The following is a 17,757-nucleotide window of genomic DNA, read 5'->3' as shown; positions in this document are numbered from 1 at the left end:
ACCGACGTCGGTAGCTTAGGGGTTACGGGGTCGGGGCGACTGTGATTGTTAAGCAGCCTCCTATCTGGGCAGTGCCTGGGTGGGTGACGGGTCTAACATGAACGGAAACCCCGGCTAGTACCACTCCTGGGTCCGGCGCCGGGAGGTGTAATGGACGACCCGGGAGCTGGGTAGGGAGCCGCTACGTCGTGTCGCATAGCGTGACACGATAGGTAAACTGCCTTGTCTCGGACCCGGACCCGAAAAGTCCCAAAGTTACTGTGGGCACAACCCCCCCTCCGGGGGGCGGCTGGAACTTGAAAATACCCACATATGTGGACCACCATTAAATGGGGACGTCACTGTCTGGCAGTACAGTGCTGGTGAATCCCTTACACCAGTTCCCGAAGATTTTACTTTTTGTCGTTGCCCGGTATCGAACCGGTGACCTGTGGGATGGCACTGCCATGCCTTACCCGACTAAGCCACATAGCATGATTTTTCCACACACTGTTTCTCCGTATTATACTTGTCATACGATCCCTTGCTATATACCCCACACACGCAGATGCATAAAGCGCAACACTTTCGATGAACACATCAATCTTCAACAATCTCCCTTGATGTTCACTCGAAGTGATGCCTTTATGCCACCATGCCGAGAACTTGGTGTGCTTGTCTCTTGGACGAGCCTTGCCAACCCGTCAAAGATCATTTTTTCCGTCGGCTTGTACTCCAGTGCAATTACCTCACCTGCCACCTTCTCACGCAAGAAATGAAACTTGATGTCGATGTGCTTCGTGCGCGAATAATAGACAGGATTCTTGGCCAATGCAATACGTCCTTGATTGTCTTGAAAAATCGTTGTCGCCATATCCGTCTTGTACTCAAAATCCTTTATCAAATTTCGAAGCCAGACTGCCTCTTGAGTTTCCCTGTACAAACTCATATACTCTGCTTCAGTGCTTGAAGTCGCAACAATTGGCTGGCGCTTAAAATTCCATGAGATTGTGCCGCCGTTCAGGAAGAACACGTATCCTGTCGTTGACCGTCGCGTGTCTAAGTCACCTCCCAGTTTGCGTCTGCGAATCCAATAAGCTCTCCCTTGGCAACGCCGCTAAACACAATGCTGATATCTTTAGTCGTCTTCAAGTACTTGAGAATTCGCTTGGCCGCCACCCAGTGTGACTTCCCGTAGCGCTCCTAGAACTTAGCATCTTCGCCAACCGCATGCGCGCTGTCTGGTCGTGTACAAGTCGCTATGTACAATAATGCACCCACCAGCTCGCGATACGAAAACTTCGGTACAAACGCTTCCTCCTCAAGCATTTTTGCTAGTTTCGAGTTGTTGTCCGCTGATGTATGCACGTCCTTGCAATTCTCGATTCCGAACTTTTCTGAGAGTCACCTGATGTATGCCTTCTGGTTCATCTTGATCAAGTGTTCGTCGCGCTTGCGGTGAATCCCGATTCCCAAGCAGTACTTGATAAGTCCAAGCTCCTTGATGCTGAACTATTGCTTAAGCGCACTCTTAATGTCCGTGATGTGCTCCTTAGTTTTACCAAACAGCATTAGGTCGTCCACGTGGATTACAATGATGCTGTATTCGCCGCTACACTCGGATAAATACATACGGATCTGCTGAAGTGCTTTTGAATCTTGGTTCTCCAGATGTTGATTTAGTTTGCTATTCCACTGTCGCGTCGCTTGCTTGGTTTCATACAGCGCTTTCTGCAGCAAACACTTCTTCCTCGATTTTAATTAATCTTCAAAACCGTCGGGTTGGTTCATGTAGATCTTCTCATCAACTTCTCCATACAAGAATGCGGTATCAACGTCGACATTTCTGCCTCCAAGTCTGCAGCTGCTGCAATTGCCAACACCGTATAGATTGACTCTTAGCGTGCCACTGGTCCAATAGTCTCGACAAACTCGACCTCAGGACGGTGCGTAAATCCTTTGGCAACTTATCGTGCCTTGAACTTTACAATGTTTCCACTTGTATCGCGCTTGATCCGAAATACGCACTTGCATCCAACAGCCTTTTATCTGGTGGCATGTTTACTAGCGTCCACGTTTTGTGTTCGTTGAGTGACTGCATCTCGCTATTCATTGCTTCCAGCCACTATTTCTTGTTCTTACTCAACATCACTTCACCGTAGGTCGAACCTTGTTCTCCATCACGTCTGCAACAAAGCAACAAAACGAGTCGTCTAATCCTTCAAAATGGTACAAATTGAAGTGGCCGCGGCGTAGGTTAAGGAACTCTTGTTCGTAGCGCATCACACCGCGTTTCTTTCGAATTGGTCGCACCATCCACTCTTCTTCGCCGTCTCTTTCGGGCGTGGTTGATGCTCGATTAGGAACCTGACCTTGAACAGTAGACTCGTTTTGGCTGGCACGAATCGGATCACGGCAAGCATTCAGTGGCGGAGTCCGAAGCGTTTTATCATTTTCTGGAACCTCCACACCGTTGTCGTCATCGGATCACGGCAAGCATTATTTGGCGGAGTCCAAAGCCTTTCACCATTTTTGGAACCTCCACGCCATTGTCGTCAAGTGTCGCCTTTTCCAAATTCTCTTCATCTTTAATGATGTCCGCTCCTCTTCCTTTTTTATCCGTTCGAGAGGCGATGCTCAGCAAACGTCACGCTTCTTGAAATTGTGAAAGAACCATCATCCGCGTTAAGTAGTCGGTACGCCTTTGTGATCCTATGCGTAGCCAAGAAAGAAACACTTCATGCCCGAATCGTCCAGCTTCTTTCGCTTCTCCTTCGTTATGTGTGCGTAGCATTGCGAATCAATCATGCGCATACGATCGATGCGCGGCTTTCGCTTGAACAACATCTCGTACGGACTTGACTTCTTGTTCGACGAGTTTGAAGCCACGTTCCGAATGTCTGTCGCTGTCATAAACGCACACTAGTAAGTATTGTCGAAACCGCTGTCCTTAACAAGCGGCGCGTCATCTCCACTAGAGTTTGACTCATGCGCACTGCCATGCCGTTCTGTTCAGGATTGTATGGAATTGTATACTCTTGCTTGATTAACCTTACTTGCAGAACCTGTCCATTCAAAAAAAAAAAAAAAACGCGTTTCGGTACTCGCCACCGTTGTCACTTCGAATGACCTTGATCTTAGTCCCAGACGCTATCCTAGTCTTCCGATAAAGCCTTGCGAACGCGCTCACGACTTCACTCTTCTTTCGCAACGAGTAAGCCATCACGTACCAGCTTTTCATCATGATGAAACTCACAATGTACTTGAAGCGGGATCTTGAAGCTAGAGTAATTGGTCCAAACACGTCGGAGCACACGATACCGTCAAAACGTGCACTCTCCCTGAGTCCTTTGTCTTCTACGCTTGCCTTGAATGACTTGCATACTTGCTTGGATGTCGCACATACGTCACATAAGACGTCGGTCTTCATTTCCGCGCCCTTAATCCGTCCATCCTTGATCATATAATTATTGTCCCTTACGATGCGTGATCCAGTCTTCTGTAACATAGCTCGTTCTCGTTTGCGGCTACGCGGCACTCTGTACCAATTTCAACGTTGACGTACATCAAGAAGCCCTGCTTCCTTCCAGTGGCAACTAATGTACTGCCCCGCTTCACGACGCACTCGTTGCGCGTGATATCTACTTTCATTCTTCGCGCTGATGTAGCCGTTAGCGAGAATAAATTCTTCGACAGATCTTTAATATGGAGAGTGTTTCCAAAGCGAGCATCGATCCACGCATGCCCGGTCCAAACTCGTAGCTTCACCGTTCCATGGCCGATGACCTTGAGCTTCACACCACTCTTTGCGCTCGATATACTCCGCGCCTGACACACTTCCTTTTACTCCACAAAAGCTTCCCGGTCTTTGCACATGTGTGCAGATGCGTCACTGTCCATAGCCCAGCAGCCGCTGACGGACCCTTCGCTAGCAAAAAATTCGACGTTGGAGTGGTCGTGTCCTCCTTCTCGTGTTTCTCTTGGTCCACGACTTGAACGGCAATCTTGAACATAGTGACCGACCTTGCCACAGTTAAAACACGCTCCTGACGGTCTTCTAGCACGCCGTTCTTGCTGCTTCTTCGGGTGCTGCTTGCCGTTTTTCTTGCTTGTATAAAGAGTCGTTGCTTCTTCTACCCGTGCCATGTCCTTGTGCCGAACTTCCTCAGCAATCAGCTTGCTCACGAGGTCTCTAAAATTGAAGCTTGACACCGACACGCGGAACGCCTGCACTAAGCTTTCGTAGCTTGCAGGTAGACTCCTCAGCATCACCGCACATATGTCCTCTTCACTTGGCCCAAAATTAGCACTATACATCTTCATCACTAGATCTTCAAGCTCCGTCACGTGACCACTGATGCTTGAAGCTATATACTTAAAGGGGGCGAACTTCTCCTTAAGCCAAAGTCGATTCGCCATGTCCTGTGTGCGGTGAAGCTTCGCCAGCCTCCCTACGCCTCTCTCACCATCGTCGCGTCGATAATGTGCATCAACTGCGCTCAGTCAGATTTAGCGCGATTGCAGCGTGCGCTTTCTGCTCCTTTACTGCATTAGGAGCGTCTACACCAGAGACAGGCCCCCCACACAACCCCTTGGGCATGAGGTGCATCTTCATATTGTAGCTCCATAGTGCGTAGTTTAAGCCATCAAAGGGCTCAATCTTAAAACGGATATGAAGGCTGTTGGATGCACGTGAGTATTTCGGATCAAGCGCAATCCAAGTGGAAACATTGTAAAGTTCAAGGCACGATAAGTTGCCAAAGGATTTACGCAGCGACCTTGGATCGACTTTGTCGAGACTTTTGCACCAGTGGCACGCTAAGAGACAATCAATACGGTGTTGGCAATTGCAGCAGCTGTAGACTTGGAGGCAGAAATGTCGACGTTGATACCGCATTCTTGTATGGAGAAGTTGATGAGAAGATCTACATGAACCAACCCGACAGTTTTGAATATCAATCTAAATCGAGGAAGAAGTGTTTGCTGCAGAAAGCGCTGTATGAACCAAGCAAGCGACGCGACAGTGGAATAGCAAACTTAATCAGCATCTGGAGAACCAAAGATTCAAAAGCACTTCAGCAGATCCGTATGTATTTATCCGAGTGTAGCGGCGAATACAGCATCATTGTAATCCACGTGGACGACCTAATGCTGTTTGGTAAAACTAAGGAGCACATCACGGACATTAAGAGTGCGCTTAAGCAATAGCTCAGCATCAAGGAGCTTGGGGATATCAAGTACTGCTTGGGAATCGGGATTCACCGCAAGCGCGACGAACACTTGATCAAGATGAACCAGAAGGCATACATCAGGTGACTCTCAGAAAAGTTCGGAATCGAGAATTGCAAGGACGTGCATACATCAGCGGACAACAACTCGAAACTAGCAAAAATGCTTGAGGGGGAAGCGTTTTTACCGAAGTTTTCGTATCGCGAGCCGGTGGGTGCATTAATGTACATAGCGACTTGTACACGACCAGACAGCGCGCATGCGGTTGGCGAAGATGCTAAGTTCTAGGAGCGCTACGGGAAGTCACACTGGGTGGCGGCCAAGCGAATTCTCAAGTACTTGAAGACGACTAAAGATATCAGCATTGTGTTTAGCGGCGTTGCCAAGGGAGAGCTTATTGGATTCGCAGACGCAAACTGGGAGGTGACTTAGACACGCGGCGTTCAACGACAGGATACGTGTTCTTCCTGAACGGCGGCACAATCTCATGGAATTTTAAGCGCCAGCCAATTGTTGCGACTTCAAGCACTGAAGCAGAGTATATGAGTTTGTACAGGGAAACTCAAGAGGCAGTCTGGCTTCGAAATTTGATAAAGGATTTTAAGTACAAGACGGATATGGCGACAACGATTTTTCAAGACAATCAAGGACGTATTGCATTGGCCAAGAATCCTGTCTATTATTCGCGCACGAAGCACATCGACATCAAGTTTCATTTCTTGCGTGAGAAGGTGGCAGGTGAGGTAATTGCACTAAAGTACAAGCCGACGGAAAAAAATGTCTTTGACGGGTTGACAAGTCTCTTCCAAGAGACAAGCACACCAAGTTCTCGGCATGGCGGCATAAAGGCATCACTTCGAGTGAACATCAAGGGAGATTGTTGAAGATTGATGTGTTCATCGAAAGTGTTGCGCTTTATGCATATGCGTGTGTAGGGTATATAGCAAGGGATCGTATGACAAGTATAATACGGAGAAATAGTGTGTGGAAAAATCATGCTATGTGGCTTAGTCGGGTAAGGCATGGCAGTGCCATCCCACAGGTCACCGGTTCGATACCGGGCAACGACAAAAAGTAAAATCTTCGGGAACTGGTGTAAGGGGTTCACCAGCACTGTACTGCCAGACAGCGACGTCCCCATTTAATGTGGTCCACATATGTGGGAAAGGTGGCGCAGCGAATGATAGGATAAAGTTAACGTTAGGATCGAGAAAAACTCAAAATACAACTTACTTTCCGGTTTGCAATCTCGACCGTAAGCCCATCTTCAAGCTCATAGGATAACTAATTCAATAGGTAATGGCATCTACCAATATATAACTTTTTCGAATATAACTATGTAAAGTAATATTTACCAAATATTATGTACCTTTTAGATAATATAATAATTAACAACTTGTAAGTGTTAATTTCATGTAACGATACACCCGTTACACTCATGAATCTTGCAGCTCAATATTTTTTTATTTATTCGAGAGGTCTAGCTCAAGATTGGAGTCTTAGAATTATTTTTTTGCCTCAATAGTAAGCTTTGTGCCATTGGATGCCCAGCAGTGTTTTTCTTTATTGTTCATGGGTTTGTTGACCATTCTTTTCATAAGCAATCTCCATTTAAATCATGTTTATACATTGCAGCGTAGAGCAAAAATAGCAATCAATTAACTTAGTGGCAGTTTTGCGCTGTCGATTCTCCTTAGCATGGTTTGACCTGTTTTTATTTTGGATTAGTAAACTTAAATTTTGTGCCTTCAGCTCCTTGTATCCTCCAAACTCGCACTTATCTCAATTTTTTGTAAGCATTTTGGATTTGGAACCTCGAATTTAAAATTACTTTTTTTTACTTTTAATTAGCTGTGGGAGCAATAATTAAGAAGGAGCGGTTTATTTTAAACTAAAAACATATTTATAAAAGTAGTTGTGAATAACAATTTTCCACATTTTCTTAAGAAAAACACACTTTAAATTCGCCAACTGATTAATAAATTAAGTAGGAGCGGTTTATTTAAATTATAGATAAAAATATATCTTAAAAATAGTTGGGATATCAATACTATAATAAAGGAACGTCTGCGTGTAGCATTTTTAGCCGAGTATTGTACTATTACTGGCAATTATCAAATGCTCATGTTTTGTGTGCAGTAGCCCGGGCCAGTTCATAACGCCCAATTAAAGCAAGGGCTTTCCCTGCAGAGTCAACATTGTTCTTCGATCAACGATTTCCTCAACCATTGAATTGTTAGTGTTTAACGGCACTTATACAATGTTATTAAATCTATGATAGATGGAAGAGTAAACGGATTACGTCAAACAAGTGAATTTTTTTTACGACCACAAATATAGTTAGGCCGGCACTTCTACAACCAGAATTTTAAGAGTTATATACGGAGTTTTCCTAAAATTTTTGAGACTGACGGTGTGCTTCTGTCAACTCGACATTATCCGCGGCTGAAATCTCCATCTCACAATTGTTTATGGAAGAGCCCAGCAGAATGCGGGGACGAATCTGGAGCCGCAGACACCACAAACATAGACGCTCAACCGCTAATTCTCATTACGAAGAGGAGCCGCACTCCGCCTTGAGCATGGAAGGGATGCTCAAGAAGCGGTTGGCGAAGATGCCAGTCATGCACGACCGCTACTGCGTGGCAACATGGGAATTAGACGACCGTGACCGTAAATGCATAATGCTACGCAGCTATAAGAGTCGAAAGGCTTACAATGAACAACCAGAGAAACCCACGAGTGTGCATCAAGTCAAGTGCATCAGTGATTGGGATGGCAAGACTGGATTTCACCGCTATCAACACGCCTTTACGGTCGAGACACGCGACAGGAAGCTCTTTCAATGCATAGCGCCGAGTGCTGCTGAAAAAGGAAAGTGGATTGAATTTATCGCGATTCCGTCGGCCGTCCAATCTGGTGAGCGCATGGGTGCCGGATGCCTTGTGCCGTTGCGACGCTCGCAAAGTGCCGAGTCTGTGGTAGACAGTGGCAAGGCCCAATCAAATACAAATAAGCTTATTTTCAAAAAAGGACATGATGGCATCGCAGATGCTACCCATTCTTCAGATTCCGAGGACCAATTGGATTCCAACCGCCATGACAAGCTGCACAGGTCGGCATCGGGTGCATCGAGCAACACTTGGGAGCTTCTAACTGCCGATAAAAACGAGCCTGCAGACTGGGGTCTTTATGGCGAGGACGAAGGCGCCGGCGAGGGTAAGTCAAAATACGAGGTTCCTGATAATGCCAAGCCCGTGTTGCTTGAAAATGACCTACTGGATACGCGCCGGGAACCTAAGACACTGGCATCAGACTTGTTTTTGTTTGATGACGCGGGAAGTAGTCGATTCGGCGCGGTCGTTGTGAAGGAAGCGGTTGAAAATAACGACAACGAAGATGACGAATTTATCGACGAGAAATTCGCGGCTCTTGAAGCACAAAAGGAGAATGAAAAGAAATTAAAACGACGCGCGCAAAAACTTGAAACGAACCGCGACCGGTACGCTGAGATGGCTGCCGTGAGACTTGCAAACATGCGCAAGGACGCGCGCACTCCAGCAAAGTACAATAGTCACAGTCGCCTTTCCGCTGAAAGTGTTAAGAGCGATGCGGAGTTGGTAACCAACGATCAAGCATTATTTGATGATGGCCATGAAATTGGCGCGTTGAATGACATGGGCGGACGTCGTAGCACCCAAAGCCGCCGCAGCTATGCGAGCCACGTGAGCAGTAGCACAAGTCATAGGCGTGGAAATATCGAAGATGAAAGTGGTTTTACTAAAGAAAGTGACGACATTGAAGATGCTGTGAATGCTCATGCATCCGATACAGAAATCTTAGCGGTTGACGAGCTTAATTTGCGGAGAAAGAAGTCTCGTGCCGAATGGCGCGCAAAAAAGCGTTTGTTGAAGGAACAGGAAGACGAGGACCGCACGGCCTTTGCGGCAGCTGAGCTCGCCCGCGCCCATCGCGAAGAGCAGCGCAATCGGGAAGAAGCCAAAAGTCGCGAAGAACAGAAGAAACGTGATAAGAAGCATCGTCGAGAGGTAAAAGAAAAGCTGAAACATGAAAAGGCGAAGCAACGTCAGGCAGAGGCAGAGTTTCAGAAATTGATGGAGCTCAAGCAGGCTGAGGAGGAACGTCGTGAGCAGAAAAAAAGAGAGAGAAAGGAGATGAAAAAGAAAAAGAGGAAGGAAAAGTACACATCGCCTGCTGAACGCATTCAGAAGAAGGACCAACGCGTGGCTGAGCAGGCAGCCGAATTAGGTAATGAGGTTTCGAGAGCCTTAGTAGTCGTGGAGAAGCCAACGGAAGCAAAACTAGACCACGAGAAGCTCGCAGCTCCAAAGTCTGTCCTCACGTCGAATTCAACAGTCGTTCATACCGAAGCGAGCGGGATGCAACACGCTGCAACAACTCAAGTCGCGAACCCTATAGCCGCCTCCATCTCCGCTCCTGCTCTTTCTTCAACGACTCAAAGTGCTGGCCAAGGAATGCCGACACACGAAATGATTCCTTCAGCATTTGTGAACACTAACTCGACCGGCCCGCAAAGTTTGCCTGCGTATGGTTTTGCAGCAACTTTCGGCGCCTACCATCCAATTTACTCGTTTCCGTATAGCTATGGGGGCCCCATGGGGCTACAGCCTCTGTTTACACGCCCCCCAAGTCTGAGCTTTGTTAACGGACTTGGTGCGGTGGGAATGTACGAGAAGGCAGTAGACCCAGAGCTTGCACCGAAGAATCTTCATTCTGCGCAGACTATGATTGGTCCGCAGCTTCCTCCAATGCAAGAGCGCGCTTTTGCCTCGTCATCAGGTAATAGCGTCAATTCCTCTTTACGTCCACCCGTGGGTGAGGCCAAGCTTTGTAATCTTTCAGAATTGCCAGACGTCGTTGAGTTTTAAGTGAATAAATAATGCTAAGAACTAATTCGACAACATCACTCATGTCGCGGCTAAACTTGCTATCTGAATAGTCAGTGGAGAGGCATCTTGGGTGGGTGTGAGTCACCGTGCTCATCGTCGCCGCATCTCTACCTATATTTTCCATGAACAGTTTTCAAAAATATAAACTAATCTATTCTTTGAATAATTTGAATGTAGGCTAAATTCCTCAGATCTGCCGAGCTGAATTTATCGAAGAATTTTAAAAAAATTTAAGGCATATTTTACATGTAAAATTTGAGCGCTCAAGCCATAGAGCCAGCGTCCACCTTAAAAATCTCTTGGGATTTCTAGACTCGTATCAAAAATAACGTAATATATGTCAGATTATCTTCATCTATTATAAGCAATGAAATATGTCCGCAGTGGACATATCCAAAGGAAAGTGGGATCGTACTTGATATATTTTGGTTACATCTTCAAAAGTCCGAATGTATTATTTTCTGTTCGAACATTAAAATTGGAATTAGTGAATTCACCCAGATTTTCGTGTCCGTTGCCGGTAAACGCCAACTTAGACATATGCCCTTTCACCATCCGGTAAGCGGTAGCTACATAAAATATATTGTCCTGTTTAGAACTAACGGTAGCTTTATAGTGATAATATGAAATATGACAGGGTGTGTAATGGGGGACACATCGGTTGGAGAACCGTTGTTGTGGTTCATTTACTTGATGGGTAAAATACCCTTTTATCTACTTTCAAAATAGCTAGTTACTTAAATCCCATTTATTATGGGTAACAAATGTGGTCGCCGCCAGATATAAATCTGGCGGCCAAAATCTATTGTTAATTAGCTAGGGTAAGTTTTTTAGATTTAAATAATTAAATAAAGTTCAGTTCCCTTTTGATCTTAAAGCGTTAAGTGCCTTCCGAAGGCTTGGGCATTGATCTGTAAGAGATAGAAGCCTTACTAAGGTATATCATCTTGGGCACTAGCTGCCGCTTGGTTCTACGAACCCCTGAATCTCTTGAACTAGGATTCCTTATGCTTTAATTGTTTGTACGACTCCCCGAGTTGTTAAACCCATTAGCTCAATAAAACTAAGTGACTCTCTGAGTCTGAAAGTCTTCCTCTGACTTTAGGAGCGAGGTAGCTCCGCTACACCTGGTAGCACTCGTAGTCAATCATTACGCCTGAGTCTTTAGAAGACTAGTTTCTCACGAAAATGGAAGAGATCCAGAATTGTCAGAAGCGCAACGCGCCGCTTATGAAAAGCTCAAAACCTTATTTGGGCTTGAGCACGTGGAATATATTATCTCCCCGGGGCCAGAGGTCCTGCATGCAAGGCTTGAAGCCTTCATGCGGTACGAAGCCTCCCTGATCGGTCAGGTACAGGACCATTTAGCGGCATCTATGCCAATTCGGTACATCTCTGTACCTGACTCAGAGCCGAGGGCTCGCCCTCTAACTGTAAATGTGAAAACATTTAAGGGAAAAGAGGGAGAAAATCTCCCTTTTTGGATTAAGCAGATGGAAATGTCGAGTCGCGCCCGATGTAATTCAATTTGATCTTGAATGCCATCTAGAAGCATCCGTAGACACTGGGAAAAGACCTCGTCGTCGTCGTGATCCAACTTCATCTCGCCGGACGTGTTAATCTCTTGGCTATTAAAATCGTGCTTTCCACTTGCGCCATCTTCGTACGACTCGGTATCCTCGACTTGAAAAGCGTGGCCTTAAAGCAAATCTCGCTAAGGTAAAAGCCAGAATTGATTGGCCGGTTCCTAAGAACCAAAAGGATTTATGTAAGTACTTAGGTCTCGCCAACTACTTGCCCAAATCTAGCGATAATTACGCTGATATGGCTAGGCCATTATCGCAATCTTCTTAAAAAGGTTACGGAATGGTGCTAGAGCAACGCATAATGCTTTTCAAGCAGTGAAGGATAATCTTAGCCATGCCCCAATTCTGGCCCTGCCAAATCCAAATTGGCCTTTCAGTGTCGTCTGTGACGCATCAGATTTTGCCTTTGGCAGTGCTCTGTTACAAACAGATGTTGATGGGCATGAACGTGTTATTGCGTTCGAGTCTAGACAGCTTAAAGCTGCGGAAAAGAACTACCCAGTTCATGACAAAGAGTTACTTGCTATGAAGTATGCTCTCGTCAAATTCAGAATTCATCTGCTCGGCTCTAAGCCGTTTGTGATTTATACACATCACGCGTCATTACGCACGGCGACTAAGTCGCCCCATCTCTCACAGAGAATGGCTCAATTTCTTCCTTTTCGAGCAGGTTTACATTTAGTAATTTTCCGCCTTTTTTGCTAGTACTGTTGATTTAGTACAAAATGATTTCAAAGAAATGATGGCTATCCTTTTTGCGGAATTTAATTTCGAGGTGAAGTATAAACCCGGCAAGCAAAATGCTTTGGCCGATGCGTTATCACGCAGGCCGAATTATGAGCTTTCTCATTCAACGCTTATCTCGTCACCTATTCCTGAATTAATCCGTTCGGCTTACGCCAAGGATGAACAGTGTGCAGCTCTGCTACGAGCCTTAAAGAATTCGGATTCGGGTATTAAATTACCGGCACGTTTGCCTGCAAGCTTACATCGATTTTCTATCGATAACAACCTGTTGCTTTATTGCACAGACATCGCGGACACCCCGCGTGTCGTTGTTCCTCATGATGAGGATTTAAAGTACCGGATCCTCTTCGAGGCACACGATACTGTCCTTGGTGGTCATTTCGGTAGAGAAAAGACCTACGGCTCTATCAGCCAGAGTTATTGGTGGCCCAAACTTTATAAATGGGTCAGCACATTTGTTCGCACATGCGAAACGTGCCAACGGGTTAAACCCTCTGCACATGCTGCTGCGCCACTGGCGAGTCTTCCCGTCCCCATATAGGATGCTGGGAGTCCACTAGTATGGATTTTGTTTTTGGGCTACCGAAAGATTCAGCCGGTAACTCCGGCAGAGTGGTCTTTGTAGAGCAAAATGGGCCACTTAGCGGCCGTGCCGGATTCCACTGATGGAGAGCGTACAGCTAAGCTGTTTGTCGATCGCGTGTTTCGACAACATGGAATGCCAGTGGCAATTGTCTCTGATCGGGATCCCCGCTCCGCGGATAAATTCTGGAAATTAATTTTCCGAGTGCTTGGCACCAGATTAGATAAGTCCACTGCGGACCATCCGCAGACCGATGGTCAAACTGAACGTGTCAATCGCGTCACTGAAGGCGTTTTACGCAGCGTGTGTGCTCAGACACCAAAGCGCTGGAGCTCAATGCTCCCAGTAGTGGAATTTGCGTTAAATGACGCTGTTCATGCCTCTACAGGTTATACTCCGTTCTATCTCAACGGTCTTACCCACCCGCGCGTTCCATTAACGATACCACTGCGTGATTCAGGGCTTGGTGGGGGAGAATTGGCCGACAGGCTTGCTGATATCAGCCCCGTTACCGTTCGGAAACAAGTAAGCGAGTTTCTCGCGACGGGATTTAGTGTCTTAAGACATGTAAGGTATACGATGGCTGATAGCCAAGACAAACAAAAAGAACAAGCAGATGCCAAAGGCAGAAGCTGTATTAATTCCGATATTGTGGGAGACCGAGTTTTATGTAACGCTAACGACCTACCTACTAACTTGGTTTCCGCGATCTTTACGACCAAATTGCGCCCGCGCTTTATTGGACCATTTACGGTCGTGGCCAAGAAGGGCCTAGCTTATACGCTAAACCTTCCCAGCAAGCTGCGTACACACCTAGTGTTTACGTTGGCTTGCTTAAGCCATATCAGGACCCTTCCCACGTGGACTTGAAGGCGCTTGCGCCGAAACAGGCGGTCGTGCCGCAGATTGCTGCATCCTCACCAGGATGTCCAGCTTGCCCTCTAAACGAGGCTGCTGACGCTTCAGCGTCGAAAGACTGTCCCGAATCGCTTCAAAGAGCTCTCAACCCGAGCAAGGACCTTACGAAGAAGTTGCACCTCGTGCCGTAGAGCATCAAAAGCTTTCGCCGAAATTTCGGCCCCCTCCCGCGCTGATTGATGCGCGGGGGGACCTTCAGTTTCATGTGGAGAAACTTTTAAAGCAACGTCGTCGTGAGGGTCAATACCAGTATCTGGTGAAGTGGCTAGGGTACCCCTCTTCTGAAAACTCTTGGGAGTTCAAGGTACCTCTTCGGCAAAATTGCCCGTACGCTATTGACGTTTTGAAAGCCAAGCTCAGGGTCAACTCGCGTCAAACGACGCTTCCCACCACTAAACGTGGGATTAGGTGGATCTAAAGCCTCAGTGCGGCTTCGATTTTTGGTTGTACGGTCAACCGAAGCACTGAAATATTGGCTAGGCCTTTCTTCTTTTGTGGCATAAATGCCGAACGTAACTGGCCTTTGGCCTTAAGCTTAGCATAGTCGAAGCGAAGCTTCCGTTCCAAACGAACATCACCTCTAACCTCAGACTCTCTGATATTCCAGATATTGCGGGCCCGGTGAACCCATTTCTCAAATGAGACCTTGTTTTCAGTCCTTGTTTCGTTTGGAAACAAAACGATCGAATTTCCCTCATGGAGGTAACCGGAGCCCCACGGGCTTGATCACGTAAACGCGGCAGATACTGGCTTCGCGTCATAACCTTCGGCGTAAGATAGTGCTCATGAAGAGCGTCGCGGGCAGCGATCTCTTCCGGCGTCCTCGCCGGGTCACCAGAGATCCAAATGGCTAAGCTATGACCCCCTATCTCTTTGAGACGCTCGTCCGCACTAAGCGGAGTAAATCTATATTCACTATAAGCCTTAGCTTTCGCTATCTCGGCAGCTCGACGACGAGCTCTTTCCTCTATGAGGATTATCTGCTCTTGCTCTTCATCGAGCGGATTCATAATGATGTTGGACTCAGGGCCCCATGTCCTGCTCAATGCAGTTAAGACATCAGCGGCACCACGTTCTGGGAACGGTTTCGGGGCTTGCCGACGTTCATCCGGAGGAGAAGGCGTGAGCGAACGCCGCGCTTTTTCCTCTTCCTCTGATTGAGAGTGACTTTCAAAGTCCACCATTTTCTCATCGTCGAGGCAGGTGCTCAGAGTCTGTGACTCACGCTTGATTGTCATTAGACAAAGGAATGGAAAACACAACAAAACGGTTAGCTGTTTAGGCTCCAACCTCAAGGAGGAAATGAAGCGAATGTTGTCACTCGGTGTCAACAGCAGATGGGCAGGTGTAATGGGGCACACATCGGTTGGAGAACCGTTGTTGTGGTACATTTACTTTATGGGTAAATACTCTTTTATCTAGTATTAAAATAGTTAGTTACTTAAATCCCATTTATTATAGGTAATAAATGTGGTCGCCGCCAGAAATAAATCTGGCGGCCAAAATCTATTGTTTATTAGCTAGAGTATTTCTTAAATTTAAATAATTAAATAAGTTCAGTTCCCCTTTTGATCTTAAAGCGTTAAGTGCCTTCCTAAGGCTTGCGCATTGATGTAACGGGGTGTATCGTTACACGAAATTAACAGTTAAAAGTTGTTAATTAATATATTATCGAAAAGGAAGATAATATTTGGAGGATATTACTTTATATAGTAATGCTCAAAATTATTATCCATAAAAAGGTATAGACTATTATATCTATTTATTCCATAGACTAATCAGCTGTTGAGGTAATCAAAGAGAGTCACAGATAAGATAGAGATGAGAATTCAATTAGATGTTTAGTATTAGATAATAATTAAGTTGGCATTTACAAGATAGAAAGAAGAGAAACTTAATTATATAAATACAGTTTTCATTTTACCCTCTTTAAGCTAGTTACCTTAAAGAGAAGTCTTCCTCTGCGCGTACTAGTGTACGTCAAATATCGGAAAGCACCACTCGCAACTGAAGCAGTACAAGTCGTAGTGCCCCGTTACACCTGGTAGCACTTTGTAGCCTGTCCAAGGACCACGTTTTCTACATCTAACATGGACATGTTAGATGATAGTGGGAATACGCATCAAGTTTTCCGTGAAAGCTACTCCTTTTAAGTGATATATAAAGAAGTGCGATCAAACGAATGAGTTCGACCGTAGGACACGATGCAATCTTGGCAATGCTGTCCAATTTGGACAGAGATGCCCTCCATTCAGCCATCGCCAAGTTTATACAACATGAACTTGACGAGATGAAGGAAAAAGTAGCCTTGCTGAATCAGCAAGGTTCTCAACAGGCAGAACTGTTGAGGTTACAACAGGTACAGACCCCTGTTCCTGGGAAGATGCAACGCGTCGTCCCGAAAATTTAAAGATTGACATCTCTAAGTATAGGGGAGTCGGAGAAGACTCCCTCTTGAGATGGCTTGTCGAGTTAGACGATGCCATAAGGGCACGTCACATCGTCGACGAGCAAATACAAGTCGCATTCGCTCAATCAAATTTGGCAGGTCGTGCCAAAACTTGGGCATTGGGCCTTAAGTTGCGTGAACTATACGTCTTTGGGTCGCTAGAGGCTTTTAAAACTCGACTCAAACAGACGTTTGAACCATTTAGGGCTGAGTTCAGAGCTCGTTCAGAGCTTCTAAACTCAAGCAAGGCAAGCATGATGTCACGCATATGCCCAGCACATACGACTCTTAGCGAGTTGTATATAAAATGACCCAGTTCATGAACACACGTTGATTACAGTGTTCATGCAAGGTCTTACGGATGGTCCCGTAAGGACCCACCTGTTCCGCTTGGAACTGGATACGCTTGAAGAAGCAGTATCCGTTGCGGAACAGGAGGACTTTAGCTTGAGACAGGCTCAAGCTAGATTGTCATCATATCGTCCACCAAGACGACACGAGTTAGGAGGTCCAGAACCCATGGACCTTTCTTACTCGAAAGCGAGAGACCTCGCTTTTTGAGCAATAAGCGATTGCAGAATTGTAATCGCTGTAAAAAATTAGGACACAACGCTCATGAGTGTAGTTCCCCACGCCCAGCACCGAAAGGCACTGAACGTAATTTTGGACCGTAAGCCAAAAAGGGCAACGGTCGCGGGTCCGACGTTGTTGCGAAATCGCAACAGCGAAGCGGACCGCCAAAAAACGGTCGGGGTCAGTAGGGGCGCAACGCCCTTTTGATCCAGCAACCTCAAGAGAATTTACAAGTCTCTTGACTAAAGTTGCTCCAGACACACAATCATTATGTGTCTCTGCACCTGGTGATGAGGTATCCCTCATCACCTTGAAGTTGAAAGTGACAAATGATTTGTCACTCAGAGCCCTAGTGGACTGCGGAGCGTCGAATAACTTTATTTGTCGCCAGTCACTATAGGGTCGTAGGCTCAAATATGTTGAGCGCGACATCCCTCCAACGAGGATGACGGTGCGTCTAGCGACAGGCGCATCGATAACAGTAATGAAACGCGTAGTGAAATTTCACTACACGTTAAGAGATTTACAGTATGATGATGATTTCATCGTACTGGATTTGGATGACAAATTTGATGTCATCCTAGGTTTACCTTGGCTCAGAAAATACGAGCCAAGGATCAGCTGGCAGCATCGATCCGTAAAGATGCCTGCCACTTGTTCATCAGATGGCCATCTGATGAACGTCTTGGAGCGTCCACAAGCGTGTGGATGTACTACGAGTGAGTGCGATGGCCTCACTTGTGGTACGGTCGTTAGTACAAC

General features: G+C 46.2%; 1 protein-coding gene across 1 annotated transcript; it reads left to right on the top strand.

Annotated features, from left to right (window-relative positions):
- Positions 1-7,679: 7,679 nt before the first annotated feature.
- Positions 7,680-10,456, top strand: CCR75_001389 (uncharacterized protein; the record flags this gene model as incomplete). The annotated part of the gene is made up of 2 exons (XM_067959493.1): positions 7,680-10,111; positions 10,317-10,456. The coding sequence occupies 2 exons, from the start codon at positions 7,680-7,682 to the stop codon at positions 10,342-10,344; spliced, it is 2,460 nt and encodes an 819-aa protein (XP_067818909.1). The 3' UTR covers positions 10,345-10,456.
- Between the last annotated feature and the right edge of the window lie 7,301 nt (positions 10,457-17,757).

Source organism: Bremia lactucae, linkage group LG10 (genome assembly GCF_004359215.1).
Source record: "Bremia lactucae strain SF5 linkage group LG10, whole genome shotgun sequence".
Taxonomy (NCBI): domain Eukaryota; phylum Oomycota; class Peronosporomycetes; order Peronosporales; family Peronosporaceae; genus Bremia; species Bremia lactucae.
This window is presented reverse-complemented; position numbering and strand designations above follow the sequence as displayed.